At 38.2% G+C, this 16,494-nt stretch overlaps 1 protein-coding gene across 1 annotated transcript in view; it reads right to left on the bottom strand.

Annotated features, from left to right (window-relative positions):
• The window catches only part of syne2b (spectrin repeat containing, nuclear envelope 2b), a 154,724-nt gene that overhangs the window by 124,625 nt on the left and 13,605 nt on the right, over positions 1 to 16,494 (bottom strand). The window contains exons 3-17 of the mRNA XM_041971377.1: positions 14,074 to 14,169; positions 13,909 to 13,986; positions 13,541 to 13,633; positions 12,998 to 13,200; positions 12,420 to 12,619; positions 10,436 to 10,536; positions 8,881 to 8,964; positions 7,777 to 7,890; positions 7,326 to 7,463; positions 3,875 to 4,039; positions 3,531 to 3,643; positions 3,255 to 3,423; positions 1,869 to 1,965; positions 1,531 to 1,730; positions 1,207 to 1,371 (exon numbers count right to left, since the gene is read on the bottom strand). Coding sequence (XP_041827311.1) covers positions 1,207 to 1,371; positions 1,531 to 1,730; positions 1,869 to 1,965; positions 3,255 to 3,423; positions 3,531 to 3,643; positions 3,875 to 4,039; positions 7,326 to 7,463; positions 7,777 to 7,890; positions 8,881 to 8,964; positions 10,436 to 10,536; positions 12,420 to 12,619; positions 12,998 to 13,200; positions 13,541 to 13,633; positions 13,909 to 13,986; positions 14,074 to 14,169 — 2,016 coding nt within the window. The remainder of the gene's footprint in view (positions 1 to 1,206; positions 1,372 to 1,530; positions 1,731 to 1,868; positions 1,966 to 3,254; positions 3,424 to 3,530; positions 3,644 to 3,874; positions 4,040 to 7,325; positions 7,464 to 7,776; positions 7,891 to 8,880; positions 8,965 to 10,435; positions 10,537 to 12,419; positions 12,620 to 12,997; positions 13,201 to 13,540; positions 13,634 to 13,908; positions 13,987 to 14,073; positions 14,170 to 16,494) is intronic.

The raw sequence follows: 16,494 nt of genomic DNA, 5'->3' as shown, positions 1-16,494 counted from the left end.
GATGAATACTTACACTAGTAGGATAACTCCAGCTTCAGTTCCAAGAACCACAGACATTGCATACCCATAATGAAATGTCTATTTGAATACATTTGGATCATAGTAAAGGAAACACTTGTGAGATTTTTTAGGATATGTAAATATCAGTGAATGTGTAACTAGTGAAGAACAAATTAAATGGCACATAGCACAAATGAAAAGTAATTCAGGCATGCCTAAAAAAAGACCAAAACAAAACAGTTTCAGCATTAATGTGAATGTCTCTCTGAAATGATGCAGCCATAGTTCTAAACCTCAACGAGACCAAAGAGCAATGAGTGAACATCATCTCTGCAAAGGACAACGCTGATAAAGTGAAGCAGAACAAATTTAGAGAGGTTTTAGTTTGGGCAAGGTCTCCAAAATGGCCAGTTTGGCACAGTTTAGCCATTTGTTCTCAATGCTTCCCAATAGGGGGTCCTCAGATTTTAAAAGGTTAAAAACCTGCAACCACTTTTCATTTAATGGCAAATAAACTCTGAACCTCCTCAACAAAAAGCTGTTCAGCCTGATTGAATTTAGTTGCTTTAATTTAAGTTAAAGGTAACATAGTTCAAGCATTTGATTTGAAGCTATGGAAACATAGCTGCATGGCTCAGTGGGTAGAGTGGTTGTCTTGTAGTTTGTGGGTTGCCGGTTCGATTCTCGGCCTGTCGGGTTCATGTCGAGGTGTCCCTGAGCAAGACACCAAACCCCAAATTGCTCCCAATGGGTCGAGGTTGAGCGCCTTGCATGGCAGCTTCCGCCATCAGTGTGTGAATGTGATGTATGTAAAGTGCTTTGGGTACCGCTTTAGATAGTAAATATATATATATAAATACTTACCATTTATATTGTGAAATATATTGACAAGAATAAGTTAAACAACTCATTTGAAAAGTGGTGTTTTCATCATTTATCAAACAAAAAGGACAGTTCTTTCTGGTTTTATGCCAGTTCTGTTCTGTCACTAACCGCATTTCACTTGTTTGTTTTTTATTTTCCTTTTATGATTTTCAATTTTGCAAAGATGATAAACAGACAAACAAAGTGAAATACAACAAACAAACATGTAGACTTGGTGCGAGTATCTCATCAGGAACCGGGCTAACAACATTATAAAGAAATTGGTAGAAACTTCCAGCTGTGGAAAGAACAATAACCAAAAGATTTCACTTGTCAACTTACGGAAGTGTTTCTTTTGACAAACTCTGCCCAGTGCATGTTGAGTTTCCGCATCTCCTCTGCTATACTCCGGCTGGTTTGAGGGTCAGTCAGTTCAATCAGGAAGCTACCCACCTCAATCAGGTGGGCATGCCGAGCACCCCACTCAGCCATGGATTTCGATGTCACCTTAACAAAAACATGAACACCAGCAGACGTTGGGATAATAAGAACTGTACCAGGGTTAAGAACATTCTCAAAGGCAACATTACGTCTTCATGTAAATTGCACAGTTGCAAGCAGTAAATAATAATACCTGAAAACATCTTATATTTGTGTCCATCTTACCACTGGTATGTTGCTATGACTGTATGTTACAGAACCCTGTGCTAGCCAGGCCTGCAGGGAGCTAAGGCAGTCGCTGTACGAGTCCCAGGCAGAAAGGACGCGGCCCATGATGCCTTTAGCTGTTGTCATTTCCTCCAAAACTACAGCTGTGTCCTCCTCAAGCCGCTTCACCTGCTGACTGACATGGTGGTAATCTGCAGCTAATGAGCAAAACACAATATACAGTAAATAATCAGACAGTGAGAGAAGTCCTGTTGGTCCAAGTTAAAATCCATAAGTAACATCAAATCACTTCAAAACAACTGAAAATATTTGTGATGCACAAACAGAATACTTACAGAGGGCAGATTTGCTTGAATATTTCTCAGAAATCTGCTTCAGCTTACGGAGAGCTGCTTCCAACAAAGTCGGTAGCTCCTGAGTGTTTACCATTTCCTGTGTTCGTAAAAACTTTTTAAGTCTACGCCAACAACCATGGTCATCAGACGGTAGTAATAATCATTTTTGGATGGACAGGTGAAAAACTCCATGAACATTTTTGTAATAATCAAACTGGTTTGTCCACAGAGAGGTTTTCATGGATGTTCATCACAAAGGAGATCAGCAACCTACGGAGCAGAAGCTGCTGAGGATTTAGCAAAACAATAAGCACGACATTGTGCACTATATGTTACATGCTTACTTTGAATCTAGCATGGTGGCATTAGCATCGCATAAATAAGTATAGTCCGCACACCAGAAGCTGTTCTTTAAAAAGCTTAATGTGTGTTACGTTTCGAGCACCTGCCCTTCAGACGGGAGGTTGGAGACACACCTCCACATATGCAACCACAAGGGTTCATCTGACAATCAGGTGATGAACCACAGGTGTGAAAATAACAGTTTTAAACATATTTACAAATACTTACAGGATATTTCTAGAGGAATGTAAAAAAATACAGATGTAAAAAAATGCGGCTCAACATGTGAACATGGCTCAAACAGCAGACAAGAATCTCAGACCGAACATCAGAAGCCATGACAGCAGAAGTCTGGTGGCGGTGCATTTTACACAAGCCTGTCATAATGTCTCTTCTCTAAGATACTATGTAGGTATTAAACTTGCGCAGCAGTCCCTGCGAGAAGCATTTTGGATATAAACCCTGGACACTTTGGCTCCTTTAGGCCTCAGTGTAGATTTTGACTTGAGACCTTTTTTATGATGTTCTTGTGACTTGTTGGCTTCATGTTCTTCATCACTTTGTGTGTGTGGGAACCAGCCATCGCTGTTTACATTGTTCCCCCAGTAGCTAGCTTGGTGTGTTTTATCTTGTTCTGCTCCTACTATGTGAGCCATGTTCACGTTAATCTGCTGCTTTTTTTTTCTTCTTCTTCTTCGTTTTTTTGCATTAGGAGCTTACTACTGAGGCAAACCATTTGGCATGTATCATTTTAATGAATACACAGAAAAAATACTGTAGCGTACCAATTGCCTCCTGGAAAAAAAAGTAGATAAAATTTAAACTCTGTGGCTAATACTACCTGATAAAATTCTGCAATTAAAGTCATTCAAGTTTACTCTCTGGCAGCATAACCAAATTTCATGCTTGTCACTCCATTAAAGAACAAACCTCCCAATTAACCAACCAATTTTTGCTGCTCCATAAAGAAGTTTATTTGATCAGCATACCACTCTGTCTTAAGCTGTGTTTTAAACATGCCAAATCCAGAGAAGGGTTACTTACATGCCATTCTTGCAGCAAGACCCTGACAGCCTCTGGAGAGATATATGGTCTCTTCCAGATGTGTAGCTTAGTCCTGATCTGGCCCAACAGATCCAAAACTGTGTGGCGGTGCTCATGGTACTCCAGCTTGATCCCATGGTACTTAGCGGTCACTCTTACACTGGTGAATCTGGAGAAGATTAATAAGTTAAGTTCATGAAAAAAAAACTCAAACTTGATAAAATGTACAGTTGAGGGATGTATGTTTTCATTCATTGGCTGTATGAGTGCACTTACCTCCTCTTCAGCTCATCCATCTTGTCCGTGGGAACCATCATGTTTCCATACTCATCCACGTTTTGGAAGGACTGGAAGGTCTTCAGCTGCTGCGGCATCTCCTCCAGGCAAACCTACAACATCACGCAGGAAGTGTATGCATGTGTATGTTTACATACTTAAGTTTATTCAAAAACACGTTTTCAAATGTCTGAAGAGAAAAGGATAAAAATGGTTACATGTTATCATGGTTAGCCATCATTATTATTTCATGTAATACTAACAGTTTTTGTTTTAACAGCTGAAGACATTTTTTTTTTGTTTTTCTTTTCTTGAGTTTTACATTGTGTGTTAAAGGTGTTTACTTTGAGCAGCTCTTGTTTTTCTCTGGCTTCATCAGCAGCACAGCTGTGATCCTGAGGGTCACCCTGTTCCTCCGTTAACACCCCCTCAGTCCTCAACAGCCAATGAGCTACTGTGTCCAAGGGGGCTGGAAGCCTCATGTCTAACTCTATCTTGTATTCACGAAGCTGAAAACAAACACAGGCGGAAAATAAAATCACACTTATTGGGTGCAGATTAAATTTCTTTGGAATGAAAATGTAGATGGAAACCTTTAAAGCCAACGTAAACCAGTCTGTCCAGGAAGTCACAGTGTTGCACCTGTTAATGGAAAATTGTCTCTGCACATTTGTCCAAAAACTGCAAATTTATTGCAATTTTGACAAATCACAGTTCTCCACCACTTTACCTAAATTACGTTGTCAGGAAATGTGATCTGCAGTCTACAGTCTCATGGACGGGAGGCAGCTTTCTGTTGAATGGCCATTAACTCTACAAGGGGGCTTATTTCAGTAAAAACTGATGGAATATCAGAACTTGAGTTTTAAATAATTCGTATTATCAATACAATACATATAATAAATATTGTCTTAGTGTCACATTTACAGAAAAAAGAAGGTAAAATATATTTATATAATTTAAGATAAGTTTAATATCTGGAATAAAACAACCAAAACTACATAAAGTGTTTTTTATGTATTAAAAGCTTTAAATAAATGCAGTATATTAAAGCTTTTAATATGGTTTCAAGAAAATACAACATAAACTTCTATGGACATTAAATATAATTTCTATTTACTAAAATTATATATTCCTGATTTTTCATCATGAAAAGTAAAACAAAAAAAAATCTTTAAACAGATTGGTATGTGGGTATTTTACTGTCTTTAATGAAGGGTGTAGGTTTTCGAATTTACACTCAAACTTCATGCCCTCACACGCTTTTTGTTTGAACACAAACATGATGCACTCCAACTGAATCTCTGCCCTGTTCTGAGATTTCGTGTTGCGTCTGCAAATCTCCTGCACTCAGACTCCTTCTGTGCTCTCTAAAAACTTTTGCTCTTAAATTGTTTCTCAGTGTTTTTGATCAAACTTCTTTCAGCCAATTAAAAAGTCTTATCCAAGTAAACGATTACCACCTCCTTTGGGTACACATGTAACACGAGTGGATCAATGAAAAAGAAGTTTCAATATTAAGCTCTTCTGCTGCTCACCGTTTATCTGCTCCTTCTTCAGCAGATTTTAAGCTCTTTTACCATCATTTCATATCCCTGCTATGCTGATGATATTCAGTTATTTATGTTATTTTAAACTCCATGACACTTTTAAGGTACAGATTTTACTGAGGTGCTTAGACGTTGGTGAGTGACCATTTTCTTCAGATTAATGAATAATTAATGAGTCATTGTGCAGAACTTCATAGGTTGCTGGATCCATTTAATTTGAGTCAAGTGTGCTGAAGCAGGGAAACATTGAAAACCTGCAGGACTTTAGCCCATGCAGGATCAAACTGAATGGCTCTGTTGTAGAGCTTCACATGGTCAAGCACCAACTTATATTAGAGAACTTTGCAGCCATATGTCCCCAGCAGGTCCCTGAGGTCATGTGATCAGAGTCTGCTAGCTGTGCACCAAACATGTTTATTTTTTATTTTATTTATTAGTTTAATGGATTGGGTGCAGTGCATATTAGTGAATATCTATAAAAAACATATGTAAAGATGCCATATTATAGCTAATTTGCACTGAATCCGAATTGCTCCTGATGGGTTGTGGTTGAGCACCTTGCATGGCAGCTTCTGCCATCAGTGTGTGAATGTGTGTGTGATGTAAAGCGCTTTGGCTATCAGTCCAGGTACAGAAAAGCGATATAAATACAGACCATTTACCATTTAAACTGGGGTCAGGACCCCCATGGGGGTCACAAGATAATTTCAGGGGGTTGCCAGATCCTTTTGAAAAACATATAACCTACATTTATCTAATAAATTTGAGATTTTTACCAGGGCTGTCAAAATAAACCATTAATAAAGAGATAAATCTTTGAAATTTGCACTTTACTTTTTTTTAATACATTAATTCATAAACAACTATGTTAGAACACATCATATTAAAAACCTGAATTTGACATTATCCCTTTATTTTAAAGAAGCTGATTTTTGGGCATGCAAGTACATTGTCTCGGTGGTAAACTGCTAAAAACCACTTTATCCTCCTTATTTATCACGATTCTGACAGTTTTCCAACCTTAAATTTAGAGGATAGCTGCAAGAGTACCCATTTGATACATGGCACACTTAATCACAATTATGCCGTTGCGTGGGGGTTGGGGTCGCGAACACCAATGCATCCTATGTTGGAGCTCAAAAAGTTTGATAATCACTGGAATACACAATAAAAAATAAAATGTTGGTACAATAATAAAAAAAGAATAAAACATTAAATATGATACTAGGATTTTAAAATATGTGTACCCGTTAAGCTTGTTTGTTTTTAGTCAGCGTTTGAGTTGTATTTTAAAAGCTGGAAATGTGGGACATTCTCTTTTTGAGAGTGGCAGAGTGTAGCAGAATTTCCCACCTTTACAGAATATGTATTTTGACCAAAGACAGTTCTTCTTTGGCAAATTTCCCCACTAGAAGGAGGCCTGGTCCTGAGTCCAGTTCTCAGTCTATAAAGTCAGACAAGGACGGTAGAGCCAGTCCAGACAACACCTTATAAATCAAACATGCATGTTTAAAATTCTTAAAATTCTCAAAGCTCAGCAAATTGTATTTAACTAAGATGTCATACTGGTAAAATATAGTGGTTTCATCATGATCTGAGTTTTTGGTTTAGGTTTTTATGGTCTTGTCACGTTTGGTTCTGTTTTCCTTGTCTTATTTTGTAGGTTTTCTCTTGTGTGTTCTGTTGTGCTTTCTGCTTCCTGTTATTGATGCACCTGGTTTGATGTAGCTAACTCACTTCACCTGTTTCTTGTTAGGTCTCCTCTGTGTATATTTACCCCTCAGTTTCATTTCTTCTCTGCCAATTCATTGCATCTTCACGTCATGTTTTGGCCTCGTCATGTTGTGTTACCCCTAGGACTTTGTGATCTCTTTTAAAAAGCAGCTAAAAACCATCTTTTTAAACTTGTTTAGTTTTTTGTTTTTAATATTTTTTTTCTTTCTTGTATTTATTTGTAAAGCACTTTGTGAGTTTTATCTTTTACTTACAGTACTAAGCATCAGCATTGTCTCTGATTGCTAACTCCAACAAGTTACATCCTGCAAACTCAGCATTTCTTCCTTTAGTTTATGACGTCTCACCTGTCTCAGCCTGTGTTTGGTACATGCTCAGCTCTGGATTTGACTGCCTTTTTCCTTCTTGTTTTTGTATAAGAACCATCAGCTGGACATGTTAGCGTCTTTAAAATGTTCACTCAACAGGGATTTTATTGTGCTCAGCAAGGACATCAGAATAGAGGAAAAACCTTTTCACTGAGGGCGTCCCACGCCTCTCGGAGAGCCCGCTGCTCCTCGCTCAGTTTTGGAGTTCGTCTCATGGCTGTCAGTAAAGGCATGATGGGCCTTCGCTGCTCATTAAAGGACACCAGAAAGGTCTGAAATACCTGAGGACAGAAAATGTCTCTTCTTGTGAAATCAACTCAAACTTAGGGGAACATAAAAATCTAAAACAAAGTTATGGAAGAGTGAAAACAAAAGTTTTGAGGTTAGACAACAACCGTTTTGTTAACACCTGCTTGAGGGTCGTGTTTAAAGGAAAACCGCCAGCTGCATTTCGTAATATGCTTGTGAATTTTGCCGACATTTTTAATAACACTATAATTAATTAGCCAATTATGTGGGGTAACATAAAACGTGTGCATTATTCATTCTACATGTAACACAATCTTCCAGAAAGAGTCCTAACTATAAACTTACATGGTATCTCTCTGAGTAGCTTTCTCCCTCTGTGGAGTCCCACCCCTCCAGCAGCTCATCGTAGGCCTGAGCAAGCCAGCATGTGACTTCCTGAGCTTTTCGATCAGGTGTCGCCTGGATAAGTGGCACAAAAAAACCACCTGTTTTCTTAAAGTTGTCAGAAAGACCCAATTTTTTAATCATATTTAACCTGTTTACTGGATTTCATCATGATCAGTTATACACAAACACATTTAAACGTGGAGATGGCAATAAAACATCCCAAGTCAATAACAAAATGCATCCAATGAAATTTAGAAATGCATAAAGACTTTAACAAAACCTCTTTGTGCACAATTTAAACTCCTGTATTCTCTGCCCTGTAACTAGGACATGAAGGCTTTGTACACATCACAGAAAGCAGAGAAATACACCCATGTGCATAACTCTGGATGCCTTCCCAGAGAACAGGGCAAACTAGTTTCATCCAGCATGATCAGTCAAGCTTTTATCCTCCGTGTCTGTAAATAATCTAAGCTTTAAGCAACTAAAATTCAGTGAAATTAGCGTAAGTACTGTCCTAAATATATAACTTTCCAAGCATGTCTATAGGGGAATTTAAAATATAAAGTTACTTGTGCAGGCAACAAAAGTTTGGTGCAGCAAAATTAAAAATGTTGCATGAAGCTAAGAAAAAAACTGAGAGCCAGAGGGTCTGTGTTTAAGTACAGGGACATAAAGTAGAAATAATTCAGTTACTTTTGGCCTGACAGCAGTGCTGGAGGATTAAAATGTACATCCAGACACAAGAAATCATTTAACCTTGCTTTTGTTTTTGAGTGATGATTGAAATAGCTAATCATTTTAAAATCCTGCAAACTTGTTCCCAGACGTTAACTTGCTTTTCTCTTGAAAATGATTGTACATGATGCAGTCATTTATTCAGTTAATCCACTTTTGCTTTGTAAAAATGATAAAAACTTCAAGAAGACTGCATGAATAAATCCAAACAAAGAGTCTAAACAAAGAGGCCACTATTCAGGGGGTGACCCCTACCTGGAAGGTAAGTAAGTCGGAGGACAGGTGAGAAATAAAACCGAGACGGACAGTGATAGTTTGGTGTACCTGTCGAAGAGGTGAAGCAGAAATAGCAGGAGTGTAGTGGACAGGGAGGTTGATAGGTGAGGGACCTTTAGGAGGCGTCAGGTACTGAGTCTAAGGGGGAAAATGGAAGGGGGATAAAAGAGGTGAACAGAGGGGAGTAATGAAACAGGAGCATTAAAAGAGGAAAGATAGGAACCATTAGCAGACAGAAATGCCAGAAAAAGTAAACAATGAGGCAGACTTTGTCACATTTATAGGACTGAACGTATAAACCCTCCTGACTTAATTTCACTGTATGTCCTGACTTGTAAAAGCTACCTGAGCTGAGTCAGTGGAGCATAAAGAGCAGACTCCTTACACCACGCTGCAGCCTCTTCACAGCTGAAGAAATTTCCACTTAGAAATAAAACGCATTCATTGTTCTGCTGGAAACCAAACTGCTGCTGCTTCATTTCATCTGAACGTGACCTTGTTTATGCGTAGAGTTATGGACACGTTGGACAGTAGAAAAAAGGTTATTCAAACTATTTATTTTTAGGTTAATAAACAAACACTTTACTAAAACAGAAATCAAGTCATTTTTATTTATGTTTACTACATTTACAGTCTACTATATGAAACTCATCTAAAATTAAAATAATAAACTTTAAAGTTCTACTTGCAAGTTTTTTTAATTGTGGAAACTTAATAATATTTGTGGAAATATGTTCTTGAAAAGTTTAACTGTTGGATTTTTATTGAAGTTTAAGATAATATAGACTGGAAGATGGATTTAACAGGTTTTTCAGACAACAATGAGTTAACTGTAGCCATACATTATATATATATATATATATATATATATATATATATACACACACACAAACATACAGAGATTTACACATCCCAGCAGAGACAGAAACGGTTCACTTCATTTCTAATATAACATTTAGTTTTTTATTTATTTCTTTTCTGACGTGAAACAGAAATCTGTCTCTCTGAATCCCATCAGGCTCGTAAGTAGAAAGATATGTTCTATCTTGTGTATTTACTTTTTTATTTCTTATGCTTCAAAATTTGAATATGAATTTTTTGGAGGGGGGTTTTTTGGTCTCTTTTAGCATTGCAAACAGTGAAGTGAAATGTTCATAACATTTCAGTGCATTCACTGTGTTTTAACCTGCATATGACAAATAAATTTCTTTCAATCTGAATCTCTTAAGCCACTTCGCTGCTGGCCAGAGGTTTTGTTAGTACAACTGACATAAAAAATATGCTCTAAATGCAACTGTAGTACATATACAGACTTTAAAAAAAGACATTTCTTACTGCATGTAGTGAACTTGCATGTTGCACTTTAAAACGTATTAAGTCTGATCTGCATCATCTAGAAGGACATCTTCACTGCACTGTAAATGCTGACTCATCATAAGTTATCTGCTCTGTATGTTTTATATCCTAAACCCTAAAACTACACAACTTTTGTAAAAATTTTGATCTGGTGTAAAATAAAATTAAATAAAACTAAATCAAACATGACACCTACTCCATACTTTACTCCATAATGTTTGCATAAAACAAAAGACTTCATACACACCTGCATTTCCTCCTCTGGAACTGGCATGTCTCTGGAGTACTGCAGGAACTGAGCCACATAGGTCATGATGGACTTCTCATCAGGGTCTCGAACGTCCACATCTGCATCAATATCACAACCCTCCATGATCAGCCTCAGTATAAGACCACTGTCAAAAGTTTGAGCCAACACAAGAACACACTCCTGAAGCAGGAGTGTGATGAACGGTGTAGAAACTCTGCCTTTATAGAGTCTGCTGGGCGAAGGTCTGCGATTAAACTACCCGGCAGAACGGACTGAACAAATGAGGGTTTTGTAAGAAGCTGAAGCACACAAGCAACAAGCCAGTCAGCAGATCATCAGGTCGTCATTCGACTTTCCTCAGGCTCATTGGGGATGTCGCAGTCATAGCAGTTCTCCACACACACACACACACACACACACACACACACACACACACACACACACACACACACACACACACACACACACAGATTTAAATAGCATCAAGGCACTTGCAGCTAAAAAATAATATAATTGATAAAACTGGATAAATCGATTTTGGAAGGAGGGTGTGTAGAGCAAAATACTTCTAAGTACAAGTTACAGATTGTACAATAACTAAAAAAGCCTTTCGGGAAGGAAATAAAAGTACAAGACATTCAGTCATTTTTCACACGTAAAAAAATCAGAGTCTTTCCTGAAGTATGGTATAAAAGAGAATAATACTTTACCTCGATTAAAATATTAAAGGAATGAATCCTACTAGAAGTAAAACTGGTGACTTAAACAACCTGATTTTAGGCTGTGTAAGGTGGGTTTAATGCATGCACATCAACTAACCAGCAGGCCCTGTACGGTTGGAAAAGGTTGCAGATGCTATAGAAGGGAAACTCTTTCCAGGAACTACTACTGTCGTCTTGTTTGACTTTGATCCAACAGAGTAACTGTTGTTCTTCTCCTCAGTATTTCACTCTGCGGTCAATCAAACACACTTGTTACCGATTACTGACACATGAGGGGAAACACACTGGAGTTCCAGAGAATCTGGAAATCTGTGTAAAATCTAAATAAAAAGAATGCTGTGGTTTATAAATCTAATAAACCAATATCTCTTGGACAAGAAACCCAGAAAAATGGATCAAATGTGGAAAATGAGACATTTTTTTAGTGAGACACTAATTAGTAACAGGTCAATAACATTATAGAGGCAGAATCTCTCAGAAGCAAAGATGGACAGAGATTCAGCAAACTGCAGAGAACTGCATCTACAATTTGTTAAGAAAGTTTTATTGACACAACTGCAAAGTCTTGAATTTTCCTTCATCTGCTGCACATAACATCAAAAGATTCAGAGAATCTGGAGGTATGTCCTCACACGAGAGCCCTCAGGTAGCGCTGCTTTTAAAACGGACATGATTCTGTCCCTGAAATCGCTGCATTGGCTCAGGAACATTTCCAGAAATCACTGAGACATGAACAAAAGCAGGTAAAAACTTTTCATGAAAAGAAGCCGTATATGAAAACGACCTTCTCTAGACCGGAGGTCAGTCAAAATAAACTGAGACAAAGAGGAACCTGTTTTGTTGTGAGATGACCCAAGTTTAGATTTAGTGTTGAAAATGCAGGACATCGGCTGAGCTTAGGAGGGAAAGGATGAACTGGTTTGTCCTGAGAGGCCAGTTTAAAAAGGGAGTGGATTCCTGCTCACTGAAAAGGTCATTTGCACATTTGGAAAATAGGTTTTAAAGCAACGTATGCTCCCATTTCAACCTCTTTTTCAGCAAGCTGATAAAACATTCGGTGCCACCAAATTTAAGATGAGCTGGTTTATTTCATACAGTCACATCACAGCGCTTCATACCTAGTCTGGCTTCTGTTTTAATAAAAAACTGCATCATATTTGTAACTTACATTTTAAACATGACATGTTTTTTTATAACTGGGAGGGTAGATGTTCTTTTGCTTTGAACCGGTTGTCTTCAATAAAAATTTAGTTGCTCACCATCTGGCTCAAGCAGTCGAGGGATCCTCAACTCTTTTTCTGCGATGCAGAAGGCTTCCTCCAGGTTCTGCTTATTGCTTCTGGTTCTTGCTTTGGTTAGATCCACCAGGTCAGGTCGTAGAGCATATAAAATTGCCAGAAATACCACTCCACTCCTCCAGCTGGCCTTGAAGTCTTTTACATTTATTGAACAGCCAGCTCTAAGACAAACAGTAAGAAATAAAAGTCATATTTCATACAGATCTTATTGGCATGGGCTGCTCTCTTGTTACCATTTTCAGAAAAGTCTTTCTGAAAAGTTTCTGGGCTTAACGAAAAATATGTTTTCAAAGATTTATTATATATTATAGAAACATAATATGAACCCAAAAAGAGAGTTTAAAGCTCCTAAAGTAAAACCTGTGCTGGATTTGGCCCAGATCTGGAAATAACAGAGGTCCCATCACATGCTTGGCCCACAAAATAAAAGAAGCACCTATTAAAAGCTTCTAAATATAATCTAAGTATTCAGTAATTTGGCCTTCGTGAGTCATGGATAACCCAAAAGGACACCTTTAAATGTCTCTTTAAAGCCTTACTTGTGGCACTGCTCGCGCACCCAGAGCAGCAGGGCCTTCTTGGCAGAAACCCTGAAACGGTTATGAAGTGGTGAACCTTTGGGGGGAACAGGACTGCTGCTGGCTGAGCGGCTTGACAGGGTGGAGTGAGTGTCCAAACTGGCCAAAGACTCCATGGAAGACTGACGGGAGTCGAAGGAGAGGCAACTGGCCAACTCCTCAATCTGGGAAAAGCAAACATGTTGGCCGTCTTTATCTTATACCAGACTTTATATTTCAAAATAAAAGCACAATCAAAGCGATAAAACTATAGATCAGAGGAAAAATACACTGACACATAAAATAGGACAAAGACAATTTAAATATTTCTTGTTTTCTGAATTTGGTTTAAAAACAAAATAACTGAACTTGACTAATCAACCCAAACCAAAAACGAAACATTTTTCTTTGTGCAGTGGGAAATGGGAGATAAAAACCCAGACAGAAACATTTAAAGCAATTAATGGCTGCATCCAGCATCAATAAAGAAGAGGAAGAAAATAATTCCTTTAAAAATAACCTCACATGATACTGAAGGATGATCATCCATATGAGGCCCAGGATGATGGAGGGCTTCCCATCGATAATGTCAGGAATGTTTATGTTGACTAGTTTGATCTGGGGAGAAAACAGAGGAATATTTTTAACTAAATTCATTATGAAAACAACTTGAAACTCTTTGCAAAAACTTAATTAATCAACTCACATTTTTTACAGTGTGATACATTTTCAGGCCTTTGTAAACATATCAATTCTAAGGACTATTACTGTCAAAGTACTATCACTAATATCACTAATATCACTAATATCAAACATTTAGAAATATCTTGTTTGTTTGTTTGTCTTTTAAAGCAGCAGAAATGTTGGTGTTAAAAATTTGCTTCTTTATTTACAGATTTCTTTTGAAGGAAGGAGAGTGCTTTCTCAATATTGCTCCTGTGCTGAAACATTCCCCTGCCTCTCTCCCGACTCTGAAAAACAACCAGAGGAAAATCAGAAACTGGAGTTGAGCATCAGCTGGACAGAATGTTTAGGTGTTGAGCTGAGATGGTACTCACAAAGCGCTGCCCGCTCATCACCTCCAGCAGGTCCAACAGTTTGTAGCCGTCACGGAAATCATTGAACAGGTCAACGATCATACATGGCGGCCTCCTCTGCCACAACACAAACACATGCAGAATTCATTGATATTATTTCCTCACTAAAAATATCTTACCACCCCTAATATTCCTCAGTTAGTACGATTATTTAGTTTCATGATTAATCACTGTATTAATGAATTATTAAGGTTCCCTTAATATTGACACTTTCCAGAAAAAATCATGTCTTTAAATCAGGGATCTCCAACTCCGGTCCTCGTGAGCTACTGTCCTGCAGGTTTCGGATTCTACCCTGATGCAACACACCTGATTCAAATCACTGGGTCATTAACTGCTTGTGCAGAGGTGCTTTGCAGTAGGAGACATTTAAAACCTGCAGGACAGAAGCTCAGGAGGACCAGAGTTGGAGAGCCCTGCTTTAGATCATGTCTGTAGATCATGTCAGTAGATCAGTGCAATGTATGCATGGAACGACGTCCACGTGTTGCCGCTTGTGTTTCTTTGTTTTCGCTCCCTGCGAGTTGCAGAAAGTTCTACAGTGGAAGTTATTTCCTCCCCACAAACCTTTGAGATCACAGGGAAAAAAGAACAAGGTGTCATTGTGGAGGACAGCTCACCAGCCTGAAAAGCCTAATAAACTTGCATTGAAAGACGGAAATACATCCAATTTGTTTCACCTCCTGCAGGAAAACCAGCAGCCTTGACAAAGTAAAGGTAAAAGTAAATCCTGTTAATGTTTACCTAACGTGACATTGAAATGAAATGTCATTTGGTAACTGTGTACAACACCTAGGTCACATCGCAGCGTGATGAGCTGAGCACTGTTCACTTAATCTGACTTCATACAGGCGTTAAAGAACAGAACCAGACTCAAACTCTTTTTGATGGATAGTTTTACTGATTGGCTTTTAGTCATCAGAGTGCAATGACCTGTGGAAGAAACTGTTTACAATTCCAGATATGTGGTCTTGTTTCTTCACGTTCCCAGTGTGGATTGACGTGTCACGGAGGTCAGAACAAAACTGCAGCACACATGCACCCGGTGGAAACGGGGGGTTTTACTGTAGGTTCATTGTCTCGTCTGGTTTCGTGTTTTGGTTTTGCTTCCTGTTTGTCAGCTCACCTGGTTTAATTATCAAATTGACTTCACATGTTCCCTTTTGGTTCCTCAGTGTATTCATACCAATTGGTTTCAGTTTTTCTTTGTCAGATTATCCATTGTGTTTCCCCGGCGTGTCTCCTTTGTTTCGTCCTCCTAAGTATTTCTTCATTAAAACCTTTGTTCCTGCACCCGTCTGCCTCCTGCCTTCTCCAGCCTGCATTTGGGTCAACTTCCTCCTCAGATCATGACAATATCCTATCTGAAAGGTATAGATTTTCATTGGATGGACTACACTACAATTGTTTCCTGTGAGCTGCAAACAGTATCAAATCTATTCTGTTGATTTCATCCATACATCAGAGACAGTGTGAAGAAATAAATCTTGTCACTGACTACTTTGAAGTATGTTTTTGTATTTGTATTTCACTTGTTCCCAAGTTCATTTAGCTCCACTTGGGTTGTATCTGAAATATTGAGGTTAATAATAATAATGGTCACACGTGGCACGACTACAGAAAAGTGAATTTATGGAATGCATAGTGCCGTCACAGTGAGGAATTAATATCCCAACACAAACAGGCTCAAACGGGGTTCTGAGCCTCAAAAGAACTGAATGGAAAAAAATAAAAGAAAGGAAGGGAAACTGGTGGTGTGGGCTTCCTTTGCTGGGACAAAGTAGGCTACTTGTTTAAAATCAAACAGCAACAGGCTATCTCATTTAGTTTGCATCATGATTCAAAACACAACTCCAGCCTAAACAGGTTTTAAAAAGGTGATTATACCAAAAACCAACACCATGCAGAAATATAATCTGAAATATACACATTTGTTGTTATTGTTATTTACCTTGATTACAAGCATGCTATGTAATAGGCCATGTGTACCAAAACTGAAGAACTTTGAAGTATTTTTTTAAACAAGATTACCCAGAAAAATCCAAGGTCTAATCAATCTGCTGGAGAATCTGCTGGGACAGAAATCTGTAATGCATACAGTTGTGGGGAATTTAGCCTAATGACTTAAGCCTTGTGACGGCTGCTCAGAACCAGTTAATCAAACTTTGGTGGAGCTTAAAAGCACAAGGCTGCTTTTACATTTCTGAGAGGAACTTTTGAAGATGGGAAATTTTCAGATAATGATTTTTATTTTCTGTTTTTACCATTAGGGCATGCAATTTTCCTTCACTCACTGAGATCTTAGAGAGACCTCAGAGATAATAGAGATAATCTTGTTTTTATATGGCAGAACTAAATGATTATACAGGAGATAAGATCAAC

Source organism: Melanotaenia boesemani, chromosome 20 (assembly GCF_017639745.1).
Source record: "Melanotaenia boesemani isolate fMelBoe1 chromosome 20, fMelBoe1.pri, whole genome shotgun sequence".
Taxonomy (NCBI): Eukaryota; Metazoa; Chordata; class Actinopteri; order Atheriniformes; family Melanotaeniidae; genus Melanotaenia; species Melanotaenia boesemani.
Note: the sequence above shows the minus strand (reverse complement) of the source record. Positions and strands in the feature narration are given on the sequence as shown.